General features: G+C 36.1%; 1 protein-coding gene across 1 annotated transcript; it reads right to left on the reverse strand.

The window, feature by feature from the left end:
* Positions 1–18424: 18424 nt before the first annotated feature.
* Positions 18425–22553, reverse strand: LOC131061567 (E3 ubiquitin-protein ligase WAV3). The gene is made up of 2 exons (XM_057995304.2): positions 21496–22553; positions 18425–20666 (listed from the first exon to the last, which is right to left on the reverse strand). The coding sequence occupies exons 1-2, from the start codon at positions 22009–22011 to the stop codon at positions 18702–18704; spliced, it is 2481 nt and encodes an 826-aa protein (XP_057851287.1). The 5' UTR covers positions 22012–22553; the 3' UTR covers positions 18425–18701.
* Positions 22554–27750: the final 5197 nt, after the last annotated feature.

Here is a 27750-nt window from a genome sequence, read left to right on the forward strand (position 1 = left end):
CACACTCTGAGTTTGTCCTTGTGATGGTTGCTATTGTCTTTCTCATTGATGTTCTTTTTCTATTTTGTGCAGAAGAAAGTGATGGAACCTATTGTTTTGCTCTTCTCACCAGATCAGCAGGGTGCTATGAATGGTTAATATTCTTAACCCTATTGTAGGTGTTTTGATGATGTTGTTGTTGAAAACCATTTGAAGTTATTACTCTTTATACTTTTATTGGTATCACATATATAAGATTGTCCCCTATGACTACACTTACTATGTCTTGCATTGCCTTTATTACATAACAGTGCTAGCACTGAAACTCTTTTGGAGACTCAAAACCTTCACTGCTAAAACAGTCACTTAACTGTTTCTAGGCTCTAAATAGTTGTTGATGACTAAGTAGATACTATCATCCTTATAATATTTCTTAATCTTCAGGTGAATGAGTTATCAAATGATATTAGCAATGATTCTTCCCTCTTGTAGAATCATGGCAATCCTATATACATCTGCTTGTATTTGTGCTCTGAATCTACTCAGATATTTTGAGTTTATCACTAGGTTTACTATCAATGGTCTTCTAAAAATATACTTTTATTCATGAATTTATTTGGGCTATATCTTTTGTTATTCATCAATACACCCTAGACCTAGTCATAGTATAACTTCTCTATGAATATGAGTGGTACTCAATTCATGGGATATGTTGCTACTACTATCACAGGCTCTTGCAAGGACTGGTATAATCACTGAGCTCTAAAATTATATATCCTTCTTTTCGTATAGCATCCATAACCCTGGCATTTGAAACTTTAGTAACCTTACCAATTTTTTGTAAGGGATCTTGACAATAGTTATGACTTGACTATTATATCTTATTGAAATTCCCACTGTCTTAATTTGGTGATCTGAAGCTTATAACTTTTTGAAACCATGCTTGTTCTCCTCTTGGCTCTTCATACATTGATGATAATGTTGCTTTGGATCATACTTTATTTTTGTTGATGCTCTTGCTATCAAGCTTCCTTTTTGATGTCATTGTGATAGTCAATGATAACTAAATCTTGATATTAAGATCTTCGTCTACTGTCATTGTAACCTTTGTATGGATTTCTATGATCTTTATTTGAAACCTCATCCATTTCAAGGCTCATGTGCTTCTTCATCTCTATTCTATTTGACTGTTTTTTTTTTTTTTGAGTCTGTATACTTGTCTTCACTTATGTGATGGCTTCAGTCACCTATTAACCATGGAATACAGTTTTATTCATTGTTGTATGTGTTGTCATTGGATGGCAATTTATTCTATCATTGAACAATAATATATGGGGCCATGGATACAGTTGTACTTGATGTTTGATAGTTGATTAGTGTCACCCTATGAGTGACGACTAGTATGCTGAGCTCAACCCTTGTGGGAGCCCATTTTAACCAACATACTTGATATTTATGAAAAGGAAACTTGTCTTATACCTGCACAGTGAACAAACCAGTTAGATAAAATAAGAAGCTAATGAAAGTTCTGATGGTTTGTCACTTTGATCTCTGATTCTCTTGTCGTTATATTCTAATTATTTCCATCTGTAGTCTGATATGCATGTGTATGAGTAGAATTGTTAGATAAATTGAGATCCTGAGCTCTAACACACATGTCCTTCACTTTGTGCAGGCACACTAGGAGTGCTAGGAGCATGAAGACACAATGATGCAGCTTGATCACACCAATGGTTTGTCATTGAATGGCAATGACGGATCCCTCTTTCTCTCTCTTTTATTTATATGTATATGTCTATCATTCTACTTATCGTACTTCTCAACCACACCCACGACTTGTGTGGGTCCTTACACATTTATGTAAATGAAAAAGCTTCTCTCATATGCAGTTTTAAAGGTGCATTATTGAAATACATTGCATCTAAACAAAAATCTTCATTTGTATATTTAAATTTGATAATGATGAAGTATAAAGAAAAAAATTTGTGTACCTTTATTTCATCTGATGTGTAAGGTCGATCATAGGCCTATCAAATTTTGGTAGTTCAAAATTTAGATAAAAAGTACTCTTTTGATCATCAACATCACCTGCCCAATCAGCATCTATAAAAGCACTCAAAGTAAAATCATCATCCTTAGGATACCACAAACCAAAATCAACAGTTCCTTTCAAATATCTAAAATATTTTTACAACATGAGATTCCTTAGGATCAGCTTGAAATCTAGCAACAAGACAAACAACATTAATGATATCTGGTCTAGTTTGAGTCAAATATAGCAATCCACCATTCATAGATATGTATCTAGTTTGATTTGCTTTTGAAAAACCATCATCCTTTGTTAACTTACATCTAATCACCATAGGAGTACCAATTGGCTTTGCATCATCTAAACCAAACTTATTCAATAATTTCTTCACATAGATGGATAGAGATATAAAAATACCTTTACCCAATTGTGTAATTTGCAATCCCAGAAAGAACTTCATATCACCAATCATAGACATTTCAAATTCATTTTGCATGTCATCAGCAAACTTTTTGCACAAACTATCATCTCCACCAAAAATAATATCATCAACAAATACATCAACAATCAAAATGTTATGCCCAAAATTCTCCTCAAAGTCAATTCCTTCCATTTAAGAATATCCCTTACAAACAAGTCTAGCTTTATTCCTAACAACTTCACCTTGTTAATTCAATTTGTTTCGGAAGACCCATTTAGTTCCAATTACATTTTTATCCTTAGGTTTGGGAACAAGAATCCATGTATTATTCTTTTCAATCTGGTTCAATTCTTCTTCCATTGCTTTAACCCAATTTTCATCTTTGCATGCTCCATCAACATCTTTAGGTTCAATTTTAGAAATCAAGCAATATTCTTAAGTAATTATTTTTCTAGTCATCACACCTTTATTCTTATCACCTATCATCTAATTCTTTGAATGATTCAATCTTACATACCTGAGATTCTTGGGATTTTCTTGATTTTCAAGCTCTTGAGCTCTTGCTTCTACACTAGCACTTGTACCTTCTCCTTCATTCTTAGGCTTTTTCAGATCAATCTGAATTTGATTCTAGGTCTGCACTTGCTTTCCTTTATCTGAACTGACATCCTGATCATCTGAATCATATCTGCAAGATATGATATGTCTCATATTGCTTTCATCAACTTTCACATTAGCACTCTCAACTATATTTCTCAATCTCTTATTATAACACCGGTAGGCCTTGCTCTTAGTATAATAACCAAAAAAAATTCCTTCATCACATCTAGCATCAAATTTTCCTAAATCTTCATCTATCCTGATATAGCATTTACTTCCAAAAAATTTGAAATATCTAACTGTAGGAACATGACCAAACCATAACTCATAGGGATTCTTATTGGTAAGAGTATATACAGCATTTCTCACTGCTTCTCTCCAATAGATATGTAGAAAATTTCCTTCAATCATCATGGTTCTAGCAACTTCTTGAAATGTCTTGTTTTTCCTCTCTACAACACCATTATGCTGAGGAGTTATATGTGCAGATAATTGTCTTTTCACTCCATGCTCTTCACAAAATGCATTAAACTCATCAGAAGTAAATTCACCACCTTTGTCAGATCTTAGACACTTCAGCTTCAGTCCAGTCTCAGTCTCAACCATAGCTTTGAACATCTTGAACTTCTCCAACACTTCAAATTTCTCCCTTAAGAAAGTAACCCACATCATCCTTGAATAGTCATCAATCAGCAACATGAAATACATGTCTCCCCGCAAGCTTCTCACTCAAGGACCACACAAATCAGCATGCACAAGATCCAATAATCAATTAGAACTATATTGTTTGCTTTTGAAAGTAACTCTTATATGCTTTCCTAACTGGCATTCCTTACATACTGGGTTAGTAGGCTTTACCAACTTAGGAAGATCTCTTACTGGTTGAGTAGAACTTATCTTAACCATGCAATCAAAATTCACATGACACGTCCTTCTATGCCATAACCAGCTTTCATCAACCTGATAAATTAAACAACTTTTACCACCAGCATTCAAGTGAAAGATATTACCTTTAGTCTTTGTCCTTGATGCAATCTCAATTTCAAAACCACTTAGGATTTTACACTTGTCATTCTTGAATTTCAAATCATATCCCTTGTCAACCATTTGTCCAACACTCAAAAGATTATGCTTTAGACATTAACTTATAAAACATCATCAGTATTGTGCTTACCATCAAGAGAAATAGAACCTCTACCATGGATTATACCAGCTTTATCATCACCAAATCTTACTACACCACCATCATACTTTTCCATACTCACAAACTTATTCTTATTACCTATCATATGATGAGATCAGCCATTGTCAATAACCCTTTCAACTTTGTCTTCAACTTTAGCAACCAGAGCTTTCTCATCATTAATGCATCTAGTAGAATCAATAGGCACTGGATCATCTTACTTGATAGAAATAAACACTCATTCATCTTCCATACTCACAAACTTACTCTTATTACCTATCATATGATGAGATTTGCCACTGTCAATAACCCATTCAACTTTGTCTTCAACTTTAGCAACCAGAGCTTTCTCATCATTAATGCAGCTAATGCAGTTAGTAGAATCAATAGGCACTGGATCATCTTCCTTGATATCAATAAACACACATTCATCTCCTCAATTTCCCTTATCAAATTCATCTCTCACACCTTCATAAGCAACATAATAACATTTATTTTGATATTTAGGCTTGTATGGCTTGAATGACTTCTTAGGAACTCTTTCCAGACACCTTGAAGCACAATGTCCTATCTTGTTACATGAAAAGCATTTAAGAGGCAATTTACCTTCATACTTATCGGCTCCTTTAGGCAATCTTCTTCCAATAAGAACTTCGAGCTCCTCAATTTCTTTTTCTTCTTCTTCAAGTTCTCTCATCTCCTTCTCATATATGGGCACCCTTGTAGAACTTGCTCCTGGATCATATTTCTGCTTCTCGGAAAGAATAGCTTTGAATGTAGATTATGACTTAGGAAGAGATTCACCAAATTTGCTAACTCAAAGGAAGCAAGTTTTCCAATCAACATGTCTCTAGTCACATCAGTCACAATTTGGATCTCCTCAATAACGACAACTTTATGTTTGTAAGCAAGAGGCAAGGATCTCAACACTTTAGCTACAATCTTTGATTCTTCCAACACTCCACTAACACATATGATATTCAACACAAGCTCATTCACTTTCTCCATAAAGGAGGTAATATTCTCATCTTCGCTCATTCTTAGCATCTCATACTTTCCCTTTAGACTCTACAACTTAGCAACTTTCACATGGTTGTCACCTTCATACAAAGTTTCTAGCTTCTTTCGGATCTCATGAGTGGTCTGCAAATTCATAACATTAGTCATCTCAGAATCAATCAAGGCACTCAACAAGGCTTCCTTCACCCTGATAGACTTATAAAGCACTGAGAAGGGGGGGTGAATCAGTGATAGCAAAAAAATAACACTTTAATCCCAGACTGGTACAAACATTTAGCTAGTTTACTTAAGACTTTGCTTGCAATCGAAAGTGTTATAAAACATTCACAACAATCAAAACATCCACCATAACACAAGTATTTATATGTGGAAAACCCAACTGGGAAAAACCACGGTGAGATGGAACTCACAAGTGAACTATCTGTAGAAATAGGTAACTAACCGGTTAAGGTCTAAAAAATGATCTATTGGGAGCAGATCCTGTTAAAGATCCCAAGCCCTGTTAGGAGCTATACCTGGTTAAAGGTAACCTCAGTGGAGGATTTAGATCCAAGTTAATGAATCACCTTTTTATAGGATTTGTACAATGAATCTTGTTAGAGCTTACTCGATTAGGGGATTTAACTATTGTAGTGATTAGAAAACAACAGGTGGTATGATCTAGAAATAGCACATTCTGCTTGTTTAGATCCATTTTTGCTCACTCAATACTACATCGCCAACATACTCTATAAATCCTTCAACAAATCGCATCAACTCTAACTCATAACATCACTTGTATCTTGCATATGAAAATAACTCATCACAATGTCTTTTTATAGACATTAGATTTCATGTCGGCTCAAGAACCTCAACACAATTTCTTAGGTTCGGTGAACCTAGACAATCTTTCTTAACACATCACAAATCACTGCAAAAATGTCGGTTGGTGGTAACACATCACAACCGGTGATAACCCATAACACAATCAGGGAAAACCGGTTTGAACACCAATACCGGTTTAATGTTCGCCACATCAAACTCATATATCAATTGTCTCCAAGCGCCTCCTTGTCTCTCTCTGCTACATCTCAAAAACTGGTAACAGTGGAATTGTCCAAAACTAATTGTCTTTAATGCATATACCGGTTGTCTACATATACCGGTTTAGACACCTTCATACCGGTTGGACTTACTCTATACATATGATATCGGTTTACAATATGAAGACTTGATAGTAGTACCGGTTTGACTAAACTAAGATGACTATGACAATATGAACATATGTGTGTGTATCTGTGTCATCAATGACAACACATAAAGTCATCCAATACAAAAATCATCATCAAGCCAACAATCTCCCCCTTTGGCATTGATGGCAACACTTAGAACAATTTTGACAACTAAGTGCGCTTACAAAAATATTACAAAAAAGTACAGACTCCTCCTTAACAGTACATACAAAATTTTTACATCACATACATATTTCTACTCCCCCTTTGACAACAATGCCAAATTTGAAAAGTAAAATGCATACATTACATCAAAATTTGTCATCAAAAAATGCATATGTATAAATATACGAGTTTTTAAGTCTTTACAATGTAATTCTTGAGAAAATGTCACTAAAATGAGTTTTCAATTGTGCAAGGTCATTATCCCATGTTTCTAACAATGTTTCAGTGATCTCAACATTTGTCAAAATTTATACATCAAATTCTTCCATAGCATCCACAGTGCTCATCTCCAGGGTAGCCAAAACTGCTTTTGAATCCTTGTATGCCCTCTGTAGGATTTCAACTTTTGGAATCAACCAGTTCTTCAGTTCTTTCAAGAATTTGATCTGCTTCACCTATTCAAAATCATAAACATCTAACAAGAGTTGCAAAGCATCAACCGATTTGCCAAAATTTAAAGCAGAATCATGTACTGGGATATATGCATCACTTATCCTCTCAAGTTCTTTCTTTGTATCTTCTTGATTTTTCTTCAAATCAAAATAGAATAAAGAAACTTTAGATATATTAGCCAAATTTTTACCTCCAATTTCTATACCAGTTCTCAATAGATCTTTATTCATTGTTAAAGCAATCTTGCCTTTATCAATTTCTGGAATCAGTTGCTCTCCCCTTTTCTTCCTGTAATCTTTTTCAGCTAAGGCATGTGCTGCCTCTTCAAGTGATTTCAATTGTTCACTAGCATCAGCAACTAATTGTCCAAGCTTAGCAATAGGAGTAGACAAATTACCAGTGTCAGTCTCTGGTATGAGACTTGACAAAATGTCAACATCAGTTTGAATAGTTCTGCTTCTTTTCTCTACTCTTTCAACCTCTTCTTTTGTGCCCTGGATTGCATAATAGTAGCAATCTCCATCAGTTCATATGCACTCAAATTGTCCATATCTATAGGACCTTTTATGTTGATTGAGTCATCATCATCAGTTTTCTTCTTCTCCTTTGCTTTCTCCTTTTCATACTTTTTCTCTATTTGTTCCTGCAGTGTGGTTGTAGTGATCGGTGGCAGTTGTTTTTCAGCATTGTGTTCCTTTACCGATGGTGGTTGTATGTCCACACTTTGTTCTGTAGCCGGTGCTTATGTTGCTTTCTATTTATCAATAATATCTAATTGTTGTATAGTTTACTTAACAGTTCAATGTCATTACCAGTTGTATCAACAGTATCCTCAACTTCATCAGTTTCATCCACAAAGAATATGACCAATGTGGAACTTGTGTCATCCTTATTCTTGACAGGGTAGACAACATTCGGTGTTATTATTTCTTCATTATCCAACTCTGGTGGAGCTCCAGTCCCAGTCTGATCAGGTTTATTATGATAGTTCTTCAATAGCGCATTCATCCTCTGAATATCTTATGCAATTCGATGAGTATCATCTTCAACATGTTGAATCTTCTCGTCCAATAGTATTAGTCTCCTTGTTTTTGAATGAAATTGCCCTTTATATTTAGCAAGCAATGTTAATAATTCTTCACGAGAGAACTCAGGAAAATATTGAACAAAAACTCTATCAATAATCTCTTGGTCCTGATTTAAAATCAACTTCCATTTATTTTCAAGAATTAAATATAAAGAATCAAAAATGTCATTTTGAATATCTTGTGGTAACCGGTTGTATTGACACAGGTAATTGATTACCTCTTGTACCACTTCAAGTTTTTGACCTTCATCAAAGGAATCAAAATGTTCATTTACATTATCAAATCGTTTTCTCCTTAATGTTTTCAAAGTCCTCTCAAAATCACTTTCTTGCTTGAAGGATGAAACATCAATAGGAGTACTTTGTTTGGAAATTTCTCCTACTGGTTTAGATTTCTTACCAGTCACCTTCATCTTTTTTGTTTCTTCCTCAGTTTCAGTTTCCTCAAATTCTTCTTGCAAGATGAAATGTCTGCCTCTTTTCCTCATTGCAGTAGGCTTCTTTGCATATACCTTAGGTACTGGTTCCTTCTCGATTTGAATACTCCTTGTTATCCTTGTACTAGTAGACACAAAAGCTGATTGATCTACTTTCTTCTTTTTCTCCTTCACACTACTAGGTTGTGCAGGTGCAATCCTCTCTTAATAAGTGCCCACTCTTTTTTTCTTAGTTTACTTGGGTGATGCTAAGAGGTTGTTGGCATAACCGATCAGTAAGTCATAGCTGACTTCATAGCTCATTTCCTCCATTTCATCTTCTCTTGGTTCAACAGTTTCCAGAAGACAGAAATCAATGGTCATAGTGAAACAGGTGTCTTTTTCAAAGTGTTTCACCACTTCATCTGATAACCTTAATCTCATGCTCATTTTATTTTGAAACTCATTAAAATACCTATTCATTGCAAATGGAAATGTTTTCTTCACATCCTTTATGCTATTCTTAATTTGGGCTGTCACAGGCATATCCTTAGACCATTGTATATCACTAATTCTAGGAATTAAATTCTGAAAGTAGAAAAACAAACCAATCAAAAGTTGACCATATTTAAACTTTTGATTGTTGTCCTTCTTTATTGATTCTAAATTCAGCATCAATTGACTTTGCATTGCCTCACACAAATCATAATCTACATTTTCTATTATCATCTAGTAGGCGGAGTGCACGGCAGCAGATGGTACATTGTTCATTCGACTAGAATGAAATATCTGGTAGCCAATAACCATTGTTGCAAAATTGACTCCTTGATCTACAATGTTATTGATAGATATAGCACGACCGTCAGCAGTGGTCTTTGTCAACTCAATAACAGTCTCCTTCGAGATTTTCCTCAATTTAGGTACTTCACCGGTTTGGCAGAAACTAGTTACTGAATGAATATCCTCCTTTGTGATAGTGTGAGACCTATCAAGATACATGTTACATCCATGTACACAACTATGGATAATCCTGACATGTTCTTCCTCAAAATCTTCTAGAAAATACACCGCATTTTGAAAACCTTTCTCATGAACCCTAATATATTTAGGTTTGATCTTTCCATTCTTATCACACAAAGATTTAAGTTGAGAATAGATTTCCAATGACCCTAGATCCTCAATTTTGCAATCTATTTAACTTGACAAGTCGCCTTTAATCAGAACACCTTGAGGTACTTGTGATAATGCATTATAAGACTCTATCTTATCTGTCCCCATAGACTCCATAGCTTCAGTAGTGATAAAAGGACATTTTGCTAGTGTAGATGACGATGTCATTCAAAATAATCTAGATTCGCGAGAGAAGATTGATCAAAATACCTTATTCCCTTCGCACTGCTAGGGTTTCCGGGTGCTCTCTCGCTTGCACAGTCAAATCTCTTTTCTTTGCTTCAAATCCGATTCAACTTTTTAATCTGTAGCACAAATTCGTTCTCATTCTGCTAACAATGCTTTGTTTCGCTCTGCAAGTGCTCACAAAATGCTTCTTCGAATGCAATTAGGGTAAAAATGATTTAGTGAAACTTTCTTTTATTAACTTACCCACTGCATTTATTACACTACCAATAGGGTAACAAGCCCTAATTACCACTTGACAAACTCACCTATACCGGTAGGCATATCAACCGGTTGGTAAACTTTAGAAAATCGATTGACAGTAATATCAAAATTCTCATTTTACAACTCAAAATGCACAATTTTCTTACCATACTCTCTTCAAGGGGTCCGGAAATGGATTTACTGATATGCTCCCCTTAGGCTTTGTTGAAAATCTCACTTTACCGGTGTAGCATTCTCCACACTAGGTGAAGAATTTGATTCTTCTAATGGCTTGTCCTCACTTTTCTTCTTCCAAATCCTATTCATCTCCGCTTTGGTTTCTTCAATATCGACTGTCTTCTATCCTTTCTGATCTTCAAAGTGATTTACCGGTTGGTTCTTCTTAGTTCTGCAGAACTTAGCAATGTGTCTCGGTTTATGACAATGATAGCAGGCCATTCCAAATGCTCTCCAAGGTCCTACATTACCTCTTCCAATCCTTCTGCAGTTCATAGCCACATGTCCAAAGTTGTTGCAAATTGTGCAAATCACATTGGTTACTTTCTCCATCTCATAGGGACTAAACCGGTTGACATAAGGTTTTTGCCAGTTCATGTTTCTCTAGTTGTCATAAGTCCTTCTCGAGTCACCGATAGGTCTTGAATTCATGTGAGGTGATGGGTTATTTGCTCCATATCTACATTCAACTGATCTATGTCCATACATATTGCATGTGTAAAAATGACCTTCAAATCTTCTAGACACATATCTAGTATTAGAATTATAGCCTGTGTTCTCATTAGATTTGCTTCTACACACATTGGCAGTATGTCCAGGTTTAAGATAGTTAAAACAAACTAGTTTGAACTTCTTCTTACCTGATTTCATGCCTTTAGATATCGGTTTGTCTTTTGATGAAGTATCCTTTGTTTTAGAAGACTCACCTTGCTCAAATGTATTGGATCCTAACGCAAATGTGTCACCTTTAATCCTTTGAGATTGGATCTGTTCATCCAACATAGAGGAGCTCTTGTTGATTTTTTCAAGCTTCTCATTGGCCTCAGTAAGCTCTTTGGTAAGATCTTTCATGAGAGTCTCTCTAAGAGACATTGCCATTTCAAGATCTGCTTGTAAAGCTTCTTTTTCTTCCTTCTCCTCTTGTCAGTGTTCATGAAAAATTGCATTCTCCTGCTTGATCTTAGAGATCACATGATCTTTCTCTTTGATCAAGTCTTCAGCTTCCCTCCTTGCTTCAAGTTCTTGACTCATACGGATTGTAAGAGCTTCAATTTCTCTCCTTGGTTAAGTTTTTCACCATTCAGTTTCTCCACTTCTTCGACCAGTGCATCAATGTTGGCCTCATCTGAAGAGTTGTTGTCAGATATCTCCAATAATTGTTCGGTCATTTATTTCCTCTGTGCTTGTAAAGCTTTGAATCTGCCTCTCACGATTTCAAGCTCATCCCTAGTTTCATCAAGTACTCTCACCATCTCTCTATAACTCATATCCCCCATAATGGATTTAGGGTTTCCTTCCAAGCGGTTAGGCCTTAAGGAAGTTAGGCTCTGATACCAATTGATAGACTTATAAAGCACTAAGATGGGGGGGTGAATCAATGATAGCAAAAAAAATAACACTTTAATCCTAGACCGGTAAAAACATTTAACCAGTTTACTTAAGACTTTGCTTGCAATCCAAGGTGTTATAAAAGCATTCACAACAATCAAAACATCCACCATAACACAAGTATTTATACGTGGAAAACCCAACTAGGAAAAACCACGGTGAGATGGAACTCACAAGTTAACTATCTGTAGAAATAGGTAAATGGCCGATTAAGGTCTACAAAATGCTCTGTTGGGAGCAGATCTTGTTAAAGATCCCAAGCCTTGTTAGCAGCTATACCTGGTTAAAGGTAACCTCAATGGAGGATTTAGATCCAAGTTAATGAATCACCTTGTTAGAGGATTTGTACAATGAAGCTTGTTAGAGCTTACCCGATTAGGGGATTTAACTATTGTAGTGATCAGAAAACAACAGGTGGTATGATCTAGGAATAGCACATTCTGCTTGTTTAGATCCTTTTCTGCTCACTCAATACGGAATCACCAACATACTTTGTAACTCCTTCAACAAATCGCATCAACTCTAACTCATAAGATCACTTGTATCTTGCATATGACAATAACTCATCATAATGTCTTTTTATAGACATTAGATTTCATGTCAGCTCAAGAACCTCAACACAATTTCCTAGGTTCGATCAATCTAGACAATCTTTCTTAACACATCACAAATCACCACAAAAATGTCGGTTGGTGGTAACACATCATGACCAGTGATAACTCATCACACAATCAGGGAAAACTGATTTGAACACCGATACCGGTTTAGTGTTCACCACATCAAACTCAAATATCGATTGTCTTTAAGCACCTCCTTGTCTCTCTCTGCTACATCTCGAAAACTGGTAACAGTGGAATTGTCCAAAATTGATTGTCTTTACTACATATACTGATTGTCTACATATACCAGTTTAGACACCTTCATACCAGTTGGACTTACTCTATACATATGATATCGGTTTACAATATGAAGACTTAATAGTAGTACCAGTTTGACTAAACTAGGATGACTATGACAATATGAACATATGTGTGTGTATATGTGCCATCAATGACAACACATAAAGTCATCCAATACAAAAATCATCATCAAGACAACACACCCTAATATTGTATTCAGCTTCCTTTATCTCATCCGGAGATGTAGGAACATTCGGAGGAATATTATACACATTCAAGGTAATCTTCCAATAATCTTCATCGATGCATCTCAAGTGACACTCCATCTGGTTCTTCCAAAGAGAATAGTTCATTCCATTAAATCTCTGACTATTCTTCTTGTAAGAATAGGTTGCCATCCCGAATCACCTCAAGCGGTCAAACTTCTTTCAGAGGATCTAGCTCTAATACCAATTGTTGGCAACAATTCAGAAAAATGAGAGGGGGAGTGAATCGGTTTTTTCAAAAACTTTACTTAACTCAAACACAATTTCAGATTTGATAAATAATAGTGAAAGCAAGAATCAACACCACATCAATAACACACATAACACCAATATTTTTTATGTGGAAAACCCAATTAAGGGAAAAACCACGATGGGAACCTACCCACAATATGATAATACCTTATTAGAAGTATATGAAATACTACAATGGGGAATGCACATTCATTCAGGCACACTGCCTAGAGCTCACTGCTCAAAACACAATAACAACAAGGGCTACAACCCTGGAGAAGACTCACTATCTTACAAAAACATTCGGATTATATCCGAAAGATCATGAACTAATAGAATAGCATCTCCTCATGTCTAGTTACGGTTCCGATTAGGCTCATATACTGTTCTTACACACTTCTTCACACTTCTTCGCACTTCTTTTCTACTACCGAAAGATCAAAACATTATTCGCACATCACACACATTCGCAAATACAGCAAATACATCCGCAACATGATATTACATTAATTTATATATATCATCAACCTATCTTTCAAGGTTGGCTCAACCCACATCACAAAATACAAAATATAACCATACATGCTACATTATTACATGCGGACCAAAACAATGTCGGCTAATACATAGTATGGACCTAAATCACCACTTCGAATATGAAACACCTCCAAGAATTATGCCTCGAACATCCGCAACACACTACAATCATCATGTCGGCCAAGAACATGAAGGACACCACCGGAATAAGGAAAATCATAAATAACATGCACAACAATCAATGCGGACCACCAACACAAATAGGACATGATCTAGAAACATCCTCAAGCATCATGAATTACCACAACAACAACCGCAACATCACCACTTACTAGAATCTCCATCATCATCATACCGAACTTCAAAAACACAAACTAAATTGATTGTCAAACTGAAAGATACACTTGCGGACCTCCAAATCATGAACCACTTGAATTGAGGACACACCAAAACATCCCAAGCACTCTGCCAAATCCATAAACCAAGATATTGCAATGCGGAGCAAAATCTAGAATGTTGATCAATACTGAACAACTGAAAAAACAACCACAATACCGGATCTCATAACTCAATCAAATCTCCATGCAAACCTTTGAAACTTTGGCAAAATCAACTGGAGATTTTTATCTCAAAATCTTGTAATCCGCAACAACTCATATGCAACGCACTGGCCAAACCAACTTACTTAAAATATGATTGCAACACTAGAACACAGAGAGGAATATGTTGATGTGCAATGACAACACATCACTCAAACACATATTTGCACATTATCTCAACAATCTCCAACATAATGATATTTATAATAATGTCATGGGTAGCTCTAAATCGCTTGCAATGGGAACTTTGGTAGTGATGTGTTATAGTGCCATGGTGGACTTTATACCTTTTCTTTTGGGAATCTCGGTGTAATGTGGATGTTCTTGGGAGAAAATCTATCTATTGGAAACATGTAATCTTATATTGAGAATGTTTAAATCATGGTGTCATGTGGAGGTTTTATTTTTGTAGTTGAAACTTTGGCAATGATTTGAGGTAATATTCTAGCATTGAGTATAGTGTGCATTGTCCCTTAGGAGCTTCTAGAGGTTGCAATGATACAATTGGAGTTTAGTTGGCAAGGGATGTTTTGTTGAGAGCTCATAGAAATTGGATAGACTTAGGTTAGGCTAGAGATGTGGAGAACTAGGGAGAGTTAAGAAAATCAAGTGTGAGAAAGTGACTTAAAAAGCATTAGAGGAAGTGTGATATGTTTTGTAGCAACATCGTTGTAATTGTCCAAATCATTGTGTTTTTTACATTAATTTTGACAACATGGGTCCTAATCTTCATGCGAGTGTTGTTGGTCAAAATTTGTGTTCTTTTGATTGGTAGCGGATTAAATATTGTCCATGTAGTGGGATTCCCAAGAGGCATATATGTCCTTGCTGAACAAGTTTCAAAGGATTGTGATATTGGGTGTCTTTGAGTCTTGTATACATTGCTCAAAGATAATGACTATATATGTTACCTAGGAAAATGGAAACTTGAATAGAATAATGGATATACATGAGCTTCAATGTAGCTTGGATAACTTGAGAATAGGTCTAGCAATGGTTGCAATTAGTTGGATCTAAGCAAAAGATATGGATCTAAGCAACTGGCTATAGTTGTTATTTTAACTAGAGTTGAGAATGTGGTGCATAATCGAATCCTATTTTGGAGGATATTTAACTTGTGAGTTTATTTTCATTTGAGGTTGAATATAATGTCTTTGTGCCATTTAATGTGTCATCTTGGCTTGAGGATCTTATCTTTCATGTTTGGCCATGATGGAGGGTGAGATAGTTGGGGTTGAGATGGTAATCACTTGAAAGATGTTGCAAAACCTTCTATGAAGCCCATGAACTTAGAGGAGTCAATCAATACAACATGGTTATACCTTAGGCAGTTAATTCACAAATTTATTGGAACTTCATTTTATTCTTCCAATATGCATAACAAGTTCAGATTAAGTGTGCATACACCTTGCAAGTCCCAATGTTCAAAGTATTTGTCAACTAGTAATGTTTTATATGTTCTCATGAAAAGGCGTCTCACTTATGATTTGCTTTCTATGCCATGTGTCTTCATTTTTATGATGTGTAGAAAAATATTAAGAGCATAATGTCATATAAGATGTGTAAAAGCATCTATCACATTGTAAGCATGCCAAAGATTTTACAACATGTTTGTAAGAATATGTATGGGATGTTATGAGGAAATTATTCATGGAGAAAGTCAATGTGATTCCAATGAGTAATGTCATACCCCACCCAAGATCTAGTTAATGGAGAGTTATATGATAGTTATTGCACACCTAGTTTCTCAAATTTATTTTTGTGCTTTGGGACCTACAAATGTTACTTCTTGAGGTTTTATAGCATGGTTTCATTTTCCTTTTTTTTCTCATGTGAACAAGCTTATTTAAGAGGGGCAATTATTTTAGGAGTGCGAGGGAGTTTTGTTAGGCCATATTTTGTGGTGCTGAAAATAGATTTTTTTTATCTTTCTTTAGCTTAGAAGCTTACATCCTTGATTTATTGATATATTATAGTTATTTTTAACCTAGGGGTTTAATTGTTGGATATTGTAAGGTTTTTTTTTTATTTGGGGTTCAAGAGGTAAGATCTACATGTCACAAGTTGAGCACTTGGTGATGTTTAGTGTGGTTTGCAACTCTTCTCTGTAGTTTATTTTTTTCTTCTTGAAGTTTCAATTTATATGACATTGGAGTTGAGGTTTGCATTGAGTTATTCTAATTAATACTTTTTTGGCCATTTCCTAACTTTGCACTTCATTATTTTTTCTCACTAACCATATGTGTGCTCCTTAATCTTTGTTCTTTGTGATGTGGAGAACTTGGGAGAGCTAAGACAATCAAGGGTGAGAAAGTGAACAAAAAACTATTAGAGGAAGTGTGTTACATTTTGTAGCAACATGATTGTAGTTGCGCAAATCATTGTGCGTTATTTGGCATTGGTTTTGATGATATGAGTTTCATATTTCATTTGTGTTGTTGGTGGACTTTTGTGTTGCTTTGACTGACACTATACTAGACATGCAATGTGATTCCCAAGATACATGTGTTCTTGGTGGACAAGTTTTATTGGACTCTAATATTGGGTGTCTTCAAGTCTTTAAATGCACATTGGTGTATTTATTAGGTCTAAGAAGATGGTAAGCTTGAGTAAAATAGTTCATATCTAGGGACATTAGTTTCAATGTCGATTGGATATGTAAAGAACAAAAGGTCTATCAATGGTTACAATTAGTAGGATCTAAGGAATTGGCTATAATCATTATTCCAACTTTAAAGTTGAGTATGTGGTGCATAATCAATCCTATTTTGGAGGATATTTAACTTGTATGTTTGTGTTCAAATAACGAGTTGAGATTGAATATAAAGCTTCAACTATGTGACATTTAACATGTTATCCTAGGTTGAGATTTTTATCTTTCATGTTTGGGTATAATAGAGGATGAGATAGTTGTGGTTGAGATGGCAATCACTTGAAGATGTTGAAAATGCTTCTATGAAGCTCGTGAACATAGAGGAGTCAATTGGTACAACATGTTTACATATACCTTTGGTTGTTAACTCACAAATATGTTGGAACTTCATTTTGTTCTTGCAAGGTATATGACAAATGGGATTAGCTATGGCACACACACCTTACAAGTCCCAATATTCAATATATTTAAATTATTTATTAACTTGTAATATTTTTATATGTCCTCATGAAAAGGCATCTCGCTTATAACTTCCTTGCTATGAATATCACCTATAGATGCAATGAATGCTATATAAAATATTCAAACTTGTAAAAAATAGATTATATATAAACACTAAGATTAACTCAAAATAATCAATATAAACTACTACTCAATAAGATCAATTAATAAATTAAATTTAATCTTGATAAAACATTATATAATTTAACGCGTTGTTGAAAAAGCACCACCTAATCGATGGCATTTATCCATTCACCATTACCCTTCAAACATCGGAATGTCCATTTCATAATTAAAAAGAATTTGTAAAGTGCTCCCCGAAATTTCGCCGTTCCTCTCATTCGACCATCTAAATTATCCGTCTCTTTCATGAATTTTTAGTTTTGAAAAATCGACCTGTTTTCTTTTTTAAATGAAAACTTAAAATTCTACTCGATAGAATGTTTCATCTAAATTACCCGTCTCTTTCATGATTTTTTAGTTTTGAAAAATCGGACTGTTTTCTTTTTTAAATGAAAGCTTGAAATTCTACTCGATAGAATGTTTCATCCATCCACATCGATCGAAAGTCGGAGAGAATTGCGTGTTTTCTGTCAAATCTTATTTACTTTCAGGAGACTTTGTTTTCTTTAAAGAATACTTTGCTGAAAAGAAAAGTTCAGTGCATGTAAAGAAGATAAAAATGTTCAAATGGATTGATTCTGTGTCCCTTACAGGAAGAATGGATTAATCATTGAATTCTGAAAGTGTTGAAGCGAGCGGGTCCATTTCTGGGTGACTTTTCCAAATTGGGATTTTTCAAAATGGCAGGCATTTCATTGGCCCATTTTTATTCACAAGCAAAGCAAAATCATCCATATGCAATCTGGGATTGTTACAGAAGCGACACAGAGCAAGAAGATTTTCGGGCCTTCAAATGGGAACGCTGAACACAAAATTCATCTACGAATTAAAGCGAAAACCATAGTTTTACTAGGTACTTCATTCAGGCAAACCACTTCCAGCTCGTTGGAATACATTACAAGGGAAGGAAGGAGAGAGCGGTGGAATGTCTGTAAAATCACTACAGCGCTCTACAGGCTCGTATTTTGTACAAATTTGAAATGCAAGCAAGCGCACTGGAAATTTCATGGAAATTCCGGCGTCTGGTGAGCCAAAAGAGGCAGAGTGCACAGTAATCGCGAATAAAATTTTATTCTCACCAAATGAAAAGAGCATGAAAAGAATTAAAACCTTGCGTTCTCAAAGCCGTGCAAATCACTGACCCGGTTTAAAGATTTCCGCATCATGGCGACCTTGGCGAGCCTCTCTGCTGCTCTCCAGGCTGAGGTTGGAGTGAGCGCTTCGCCATTGCTGTCCGTCTCATAGCGCATGATGATATCCAGTACTGAAGAAGATGTAGGGGTGGCGGGTTCTCTGTGCAGTCGATCGCGGCTCTCTCTCTCGCGGATCATTCTGGCCTGAATACGCTTAATCTCCGCCTCCAAGGCACTTCGCATCTGGTCCACGGTTCGTGTCGCGGCAGCACAGTTCAACATTGCTTTTGCTTTATAGAGGACCTGTTGGGCTCCGTTGGCGTCACCGCGATCGACCATGGTTCGAGCCTCGCCAATGGCCTGTGCCGTGCGGAGCTTAATTTTGTACTTGTCGACTTGAAAGTTGATGCAGTTAGGGAAGCCACGGGTGCTTTCCGGGCGTGGGATGGATAAAGACTGTTCTTTCCCGTACATTACTTGCTGTGTGACAGGATCCTTGAAAGAGCAATTCACACTGAGAACATTCATGGAATTAGGATACCTGACCGCTGGAACTTTAAGCTCCACAATTATGTCTCTTTCTTCGTCTGCGTACAGATCTCCGAGCTTTACAGTTCCGTAGTCGTCGAGAACCCTGGTTTGAAAGCTCCCGGCATAAATGCTCTGCAACTCAACCCCGGGCGTGGAACAGCAGGAGACTGTCAGCTGGACGTCCTGGACAACGACGCTTAATAAGCCCCCGATGCATTGAGCGAAGGCATCTTCGGCACCAGATTCAGAAGAAATTGCATGCATTTTGGCCGCGCTTTGGTCGCTTCCGAAGCCGAAAGCGTGCACAGGGATCTCAATGTGACCGTAGCGAGTGCTTTGTCTGATGGAAGCTAGGTCACTGTGTGTTGATGCAGGAGTGCTGAAGCTCCGCTTGTCTTGTCCGTCTGAAAGCAGCATAATGGATGCTACAGGGTTTCGTTCGCGGCGATCTTCGAGGATTTTCGCTGCTTTCTTTAAGGCGTCCGGAACATTTGTGCCTTCGCTGCAGACTAAGCGGTCGATCACACGGCGAGCGGCCCTTTGCCCCTGCGGAGCCATGCGCCTCAGCGGAAATACGCGCTTGGCGGAAGCCGAGAAAACTACCACCGACAGCCTGTCGGCGGGGCTCAGTGAAGAAATTACCAGCCTCATTGCCCGTTTTAGCAGCTGTAACTTCGTTCCTGACATGCTGCCGCTTATGTCCAGGACGGTTACAAGATCAATGGATGCGCGGTAATTTGGATCCAGGATTAATGAGGGTGAATTTTGCTTCATCGTCTTCTGCTGCGGGGGGTTTGCAGGCGGAGCTCTTACCTGCAATAGGACTGTAAAATTTTCGCATGATTTACCAGCGGCGAGGACTTGAACCTCCGGCTGTATTGAAATCTCCACATTTCTTCTTCTCAGAGCGCTGGTTTCTGAAGAGGCGTCTTTGTTCTGGACGGCCTCGGGTTCGACCACGAAACCTTTGAATTCGAACTCCTCTTCTTCTTCGTGAATTGTACTGAATGCTGTTGTGGCTCCATTTGACCTCGGATTTGGATCCAAAGGCTCGTCGTCGTCGTAAAGGGGTTCGGATGGAGCAATTTGCCTGCTTCCTCTGGGAGTAAAGGACGATTCTGAAGAAATATCAGATGTATTATCAATATTATTACTGGTTCTTCGGTTGCTGCTTCTAGGAGTGAGCACTGAGGTTCTCTCGGCTTTTACTTCCTTGTGAGCCACGCTGACGGTCACCTGCGATGGTACTTCCTTCCATTTTGCCCTGCAAACGGGGCATACCAGGTTTCCATGCTTCACGTTTGAAGCGATGCAAGGAAAATGGAAAGCGTGAGAACATTCCGCTGTAAATATTGCGTGCCCTTGCCCAGGCTTCATCGTCTGTAAGCACATTGCACAGGTACTCTGCAAAATAACAGCGTATGGACTCGTCAGGAACAACACACAGTAAACAAATAAAGATAAGCTTGTGCTGTCAACAATCACATAGTTGTTTCAACAGATTCATTCAGGTTCTGTGTACCGGATTTTTTTGTCTCAAATTATCAAATCCCTCAGAGTCGCACGCATGAAAACAAGGAGAAAGAAAAAAGCAGTAATACGGCGTCGGTCTCTACAGATTTTCGAAACTGATAACTCATTGCAGGTCAACCTTAAATCATTTCTTTAGCTTTGTTCGGGATTTTAAGATCAAAAGGTCAACTCTAGAAAAAAAAACCTGAGCTGCCTGCCTTGCCTTGTCGTTCTAATTGTTGGGTGAAATTCCCGAGGGGCATAGGTAGCAAACATCCTAAAAAGAAGATTTTCTACATGAAAGCTTGAGATGTCGATTTCGCAAACGAGAACAGGCAACTGATATTTTCCAAAATTAGAACAAAACTAACAGCTCATTCAAGTTCAATTACAGACACTGTGCTGGAAAAGCGTAAAGAAATATCCCTTGAGAGCCAAAAATGGCGTAAATTTTCCACAGCATTTCAGAAAAGTCATGCCAGAACAGCTCAGAAAATATTAAATTTCCATTCCAACAGCCAGACACAAAGACTCGGCGACACATTTAAAGCAATTTGTGCAAAAACAGGCGAAAAGCTTCACACGTTAAAGATAGCAAACCTTTTCACCAATATAACACCAATATAAAATGCATAGTCTTTGAGAAAACTATGAGAAACTTAAACTCTGGAAATCACCACTACAAAACGCAAAGCCTTTGAGAAAACAGTAAGAAACTTACTCTGGAAAGCCTGATACTGTTCCTGAGCAAGCTCAATCTGGAAGGCGACCTCGGGGACGAAGGAACAGAACCTTCAGTAAGCGGAACATTCTCGATATTCCTCACTCTAGGACTCGCACTGGTCCGGCATTGCAACCTAGGGCTACACTGCGACTGAGAACACATTCTGGGACTCGAACCGGAGACCTGAGAGAGCGAAGACTGCACCCTTGAGCTATTCCCACCGGTCTGGCACCGCAGGCGCGGGCTAGGACTAGTCTGGCACTGCAGCCTAGAGGCACTGCCAACATTTTCCAATTGCTGCAATCTTGGACTGGAAACACAACTACTACCCCCGCCTTCTGCAAAACCCAACATCGGGGCACCAAAACCGCCATTACCACTACTACAATCCGCAGGCGCTCTGGGACTCGCAGTCGCAGCAGCAGAATCCAAAGCGTCAAGGTCATCTCGAGGAATCGATGTACAAACCGTAAGCCCCAGAGCGTTTCGAGCCCTTCTCCACCCGGTCCCCATAATCTTTCCAAAATCCTTTTTTTTCCCCAGGATGGCCTGTTTTTAGCCCAAGCAGACAAACCGGGCAGGTGCACAGGTTGCCAAAAGCATGGCTTCCATCGCCTTCAAACACCGAATCGGACAAACCTCATCATCTTCATCATTATCCCTCTCCTCCTGCACCTTCTCCTCCAATTCTTTATCCTCCCCTCGTTCCCTTGTCCGTTCCTTCAACCGCCTAATCCGCTGCCTCTTTTTACAAGTGGCGACTAAAGTCCAAACCCCAAATCCACCTGCAAATATCTCCTGCAAAAGCGAAAGCTCTCTGCTCTAACAGCTGCTCTCTCTCTCCCCCCTTTGATTGCAAATACAGATGCTTGATTACCTATTATTTATCATGTCCAGATGCCATGAAATGGGGGATGATGAAGATGCAGATGCAGATGCAGATGATGATCATCTGCTAATCATGCCAATCTTATTATTACCGTTTTGCTTGTGATTTCCCAAACCGGCACGTGTACACGTATTCCCGTGGTTTCATTTAGGGTCAACGTCCTTAGCGCTCACGGGAACCGTTGCAGAATTTGCCGACAGACAGACGGAACCCAAACCCTCTTTTATCTTATGATGACACTTCCCAACTCCAAACGCTCTTTCTTTCTGTTTCCGTTTCCTCTTCTCTTGCAATTCACGCCCATTTTCTCTTCTAAACAAACCGCTTGCTTTTAACTGTAGTTACAGGGAATTTAAATTTAAATTTAAAGCCGGCTTGATTTAGAGTCTATTTCACTCCGATTTTTGGCCGCCTCCCAGATAAAAGGCTTCTTAAGGGCCAGTTTAATAGAGTGAAGGAGACGCAGAGATTTTTTTATTAAGACATTAATTGTTTGAATCTTTATATTCGGAGATTATCTCCTTTTTCTATTTACTTTTTTATGCATTTGGTGGGGTGAGGGGGAGGCTGACCAAGTTCATGAATAAACACTTTTTTTTAAAGAGAGGTAAACGCTTTTGGGTCGCGAGTATAAATGAATGTTATTGGTCTTATCGTTTTCTCGTGATCAATATTTTTTCAGGGGTAGTCATTATAGTTAATTTGTATCCACATATTCTAAACGGTACATTAGATTTTGACGGTTTCTTTTGTTGTCTTTGCATGCAACTTGATTGCTTATAGCTATTGTTTTGGCTTTTGGGTAGTAATGATGTATACTGTGGGATCCGTTCTGTGTGCAAGGGTCAAAAAGTACAAATTTCAAAGTGTCACCCAATACATGTTTAAAAATGTTCCAATGATTGTGCACTTAAAATTATCAATACTTTTGTATAAATGCCCCACTAGTCGTGTGTTATGGGTACCAATAAAGGTGCACAAATGGGCCAATTATGGTCCAAGTGCTAAAATATGAGCGGTTATTGGTATATGTGAAATTTATTAATGGACTTTTAGTTATTTATTTTTTAGTTGTAAAAAGTAACCAATCATGTGATGCCATGTCATTTGCACAAGTATGGGGACCTCTTTTGCACAACTATTGATCTCACCTTTTTGGGGCCTATTTTGGACACCTTGACAAAAAGCATGTTGATATGGCATCATATTTGATGAAATGGCCCTAAAACCTTAGTTATAAGCAGGGGACTTGCCAAGTAAGTGTTGTAAAAAATTGGGAGTGATTTGAAATTTCCACGTAGGATTTTGAGAAGCACGAAGTTAGGGTGCACAACTATTGGGTCATCTCCCCTAGTAATTGGGGGATTGGGTGTGCAAGGAGTGAACAGTTATTAGAACATGAACTGCAATTGGTGCTCTTCCCCTAAACACTCTTGGACTGCAAGTGTACAAATGAATGTCTAATTGGTCTTTTATGCACCTCTCTGATCTGTATTGGGAATTCTCTCTATACTTATTCTAACTGACTGATTAATTAAATGGGGGAGGGAGGAATTATAACGTTCAATAAGGGGTTCATTCAAATACCACATCTAGAGTTGGGGTCATTGCTTACGCATTAGACGAGGAGCAGGAAGAGTAGATAATAGAGAGGAGGGTCAACTCAATAGAATGGCCATTCTCTATATCCCTTCCGAACCAATGGAGCTATGAATTGGAGCTCATGTACAAACTTGATCCGATCAATCCACCTAAATGTTGATCTTTATTGAGGGGATCTATTACAATTAATACTATGGCTCAACTACATGAGTAAAATGTTAAAAAAAAAGGAAATTTAAAATATATTTTTTTGTTTGAGGTTTGATTTATATTTTGTTTAGATCTATGAATTTGTGTGATTATATTATATTTATGTGGGAGAGGTTTGAGGAAATTATTACTCATAAAATATGGGTCATTAAGCTTGACTCAAAAAAGATGTAGTTAAATTGTGATTTAATATCATAATGTGATACAATATGAGAGAAACTTTTTGCTTGTCATTTTCAAATCTTCAAGGTAATGTAGTGATTAAATATCCTACTACAATATATTATGAAAAAAAAAAATTGTTGGTATTAGGAGCATGTGTCCAAACCTGGTATGGTCAATCCACCTAAATGTTGATCTTTGTTGAGGGGATTTCCTATAAGATATATAATATTTTAAAATTTTTTTAATTATGTTTAAATTTATGAGTTTGCGTGATTAGATTGTATTTATGTGATAGAGAGGTTTGAGGTTTGTGAAAACTACTATTCATAAATATGCTTAACTCAAAAGTTATGTAGTTAAATTATGATTAAACGTCATAATGTAATATAATGTGAAAGAATCTTTTGCTTGTCATTTATGATACAAATAAGGAACATACCACCAACCTTACCAATTGTGTTGATTTTCGTTTACGAGATTTCCCTATAATCAATACTATGGTTTCAACTAGATGAGTAAAATTTTAAAATGTTTTTTTTTGTTTGAGGTGTTTAATAATGTTTAGATTTATGAGCTTGTGGGAGAGGTTTGAGGTTTGTGGGAACTACTATTCATAAAGTATGGGTTAGTGAGCTTCACTCAAAAAATTATGTAGTTAAATCGTAATTAAATATCATAATGTGAATCAATGTGAGAGAAACTTTTTGCTTGTCATTTTCAAATCTTTAAGGTAATCTAGTCATTAAATATCATAGTACAATATATCTTGAAGAAAAAATTTGTTGGTATTAGGAGCATGTGTCCTTTTGATGGCAAAATCAAGGAACATACCATCATCCTTACTAATTGTGCTTAACCAGTTAAACTGTAACCCCTTGGTCTATTAATATTTTTAAAAGAATATGTTTTTAAAATCCACTTCTTGAGAAATACAATTATGTCGTGTAGTAAATGAATATTTTTAATATTACTGTCAAATTTTATTTTTGTTTTAACAATGTAATATTTTTTAAAATAGTTAAATGTATTTTCTTTATTCTCATAATTATATATTTATATTAGTGTTAGTATAATTATTTAAAAGATGTTAAAAAATATTAATTTCAATATCTAATTCAAGTCACAAGTTCAATATTTACATCTTAATATTGATCTTTCTATATAATTAGATAATATTCAAGTAATTTATTTGGTTTCTTGTTTATTATGCTTTATATCTTATAAATTAATTATTAATTTATATGTAGATTATAAAATCAATATATTGATAAAAATAAGAGTATGTCATATTCATAAATTGGAATAAGTTTTTTTTTAAAGATAGAAATAAGGCTAGCAAAGTAGGTTCCCATGATCAAATATGGGAATGTGTGTCCATTATTTTTCAAGTGTTATGCCTAAAATTTTATATTTATCAATTGGAAAGTGACATACAATAGAGATTAGTATGCTAAATTTGAATAATTGTTATTTTAGGAATGTAACATCCTAAAAGAGAAGTAAATAAATAAAGATCTGATTGAACAAGTTTCAATCGAAGTAGATGGTTATGATAGTCTTAAATTGTGTTTAACTAATATTGTCATAATACCAAATTCTTGAGTAATAAATGTAAAATGAAAGATTAATACTTGAAGTTACATGCTAAACTTTTTCCAATAAATGTGTTGTTTAATAGATTCAATTCAATAAATGACATAACATTATGAGGGTTTTTGTGCATTTTCTTCTTTTAAAATAAATAAATAAATGTTAGTACATATGTAGCAAACCTTGAGAAATGTAAATATAATAGGAAGTCATTTACAAAATGTACAAATATATCAATTATAATTAATATAAAATAGAGAAGGATTGTTCTACCCCAATTATTAATCGAATATGTTTTTTTAAGTAACAAATGGTAAAAAGAATTGTAACTAATTGTTAAGTAATTAGTATCTTATAAAGTATATTTACTTTTTTATAAATATGACCATTTTTTATAAATATGTCCCTTCAAATGATAAAGTTTCATAATAAGGTGTGAAATTTCATGATTTGTCATATGACATTTATGACTTGTCTTAATAAGGCATGCTCTCATTTGTAGTATGAATACCCATTTCAAGGGTCTAGGGAAAACAAATAAGGACATTACCAATCATCTATGAAAGATGTTTATCTTATTATTATTATTTTCTTATTTCCAATTTATATTTATAAAGGCAATGTTGCATTGCCTTGAATGAAATAATTTTCAACTCAAGCTAATGCAATGCTAATCATGAAAGTTCACACCTTATTATGACATTTGGCAAGAAAAAATTTCTCTCTCTCTCTCACTCACACATGCTCTCACACACACACACACACACATTTTACATTTATTAAATTAACATTATAAAATTATATAGATTGTGGTAAAATGCATTTGAGAATAAGAATGAGAAATGAGAAAAATGGAGTCTTGATTTAGACATTTTCCCTATGTATAACCTTATAACATATCATAACCATGATGGAATGTTGGGATCACACAAGATGTTCCCTCCAACTTTGGGGTTTTAGGTATCACCTCATAATAATATTGTTATGGAGTGTTTATCGTTCCTACCAACTTCAATTTGATTAGGTCGATTTACATGTAATTATAAATTTTCAATCGAAGAGATCTTTGATTAATTTACAATTAAATTCAATGAATTAATTCATATGTAATCAGTTAATAGGTATTGGTTTATTGTAAATTCCTTAAGAGGTGTGTGAATATAGGCATTTGTATTCAAAGAACAACTCAAACCGAAGTGTGTAACGTTGTTTGAATAGTTAAATTTTAATCTACTACCTTGAAATATAATTGGATCGATAAGTATATTATAAACACAAATTTATTTTTTTAATATTTTTATATTCAATATGTCACTTAAGTTTTCATGAGTTGTTGGATAGATAAATTTAGACTTGATAATATAATGTTCTTCCTTAATGGGGTAATGAATCAATCATGCGATATTATTGAATGTTTAGTGTTGATACTGTTGGCATTATGGATGAATTGATTATGTGTTGCATCAATGTCTTGTCATTGATGTCAACACTAGTTGTTATGATTGGTTACCGACACCAGGTTTTGGTTACCGGTAGAAGATCTAGTGTTACTAGCTAAAGAGATTATCTGTTGGACACTTCCGACATGTTTGGATCAATGGAGTATGTTTGATTTTATGTGTTACATGTTCCTACAGCATGTTTTGGTTAGTTGGTATTGACTTGGTAATCGGATGCTATCATACACTCTTGTAAACCCTCACCGACATTGGTTTAAGGTTTTACCGACAGAGCTTTTCACTGATGAATTTTGACAGGATGCATAAGTGGTGTTGGTGTGGCTTCTAAATGGATTT

Source organism: Cryptomeria japonica, chromosome 6 (genome assembly GCF_030272615.1).
Source record: "Cryptomeria japonica chromosome 6, Sugi_1.0, whole genome shotgun sequence".
Classification (NCBI taxonomy): Eukaryota; Viridiplantae; Streptophyta; class Pinopsida; order Cupressales; family Cupressaceae; genus Cryptomeria; species Cryptomeria japonica.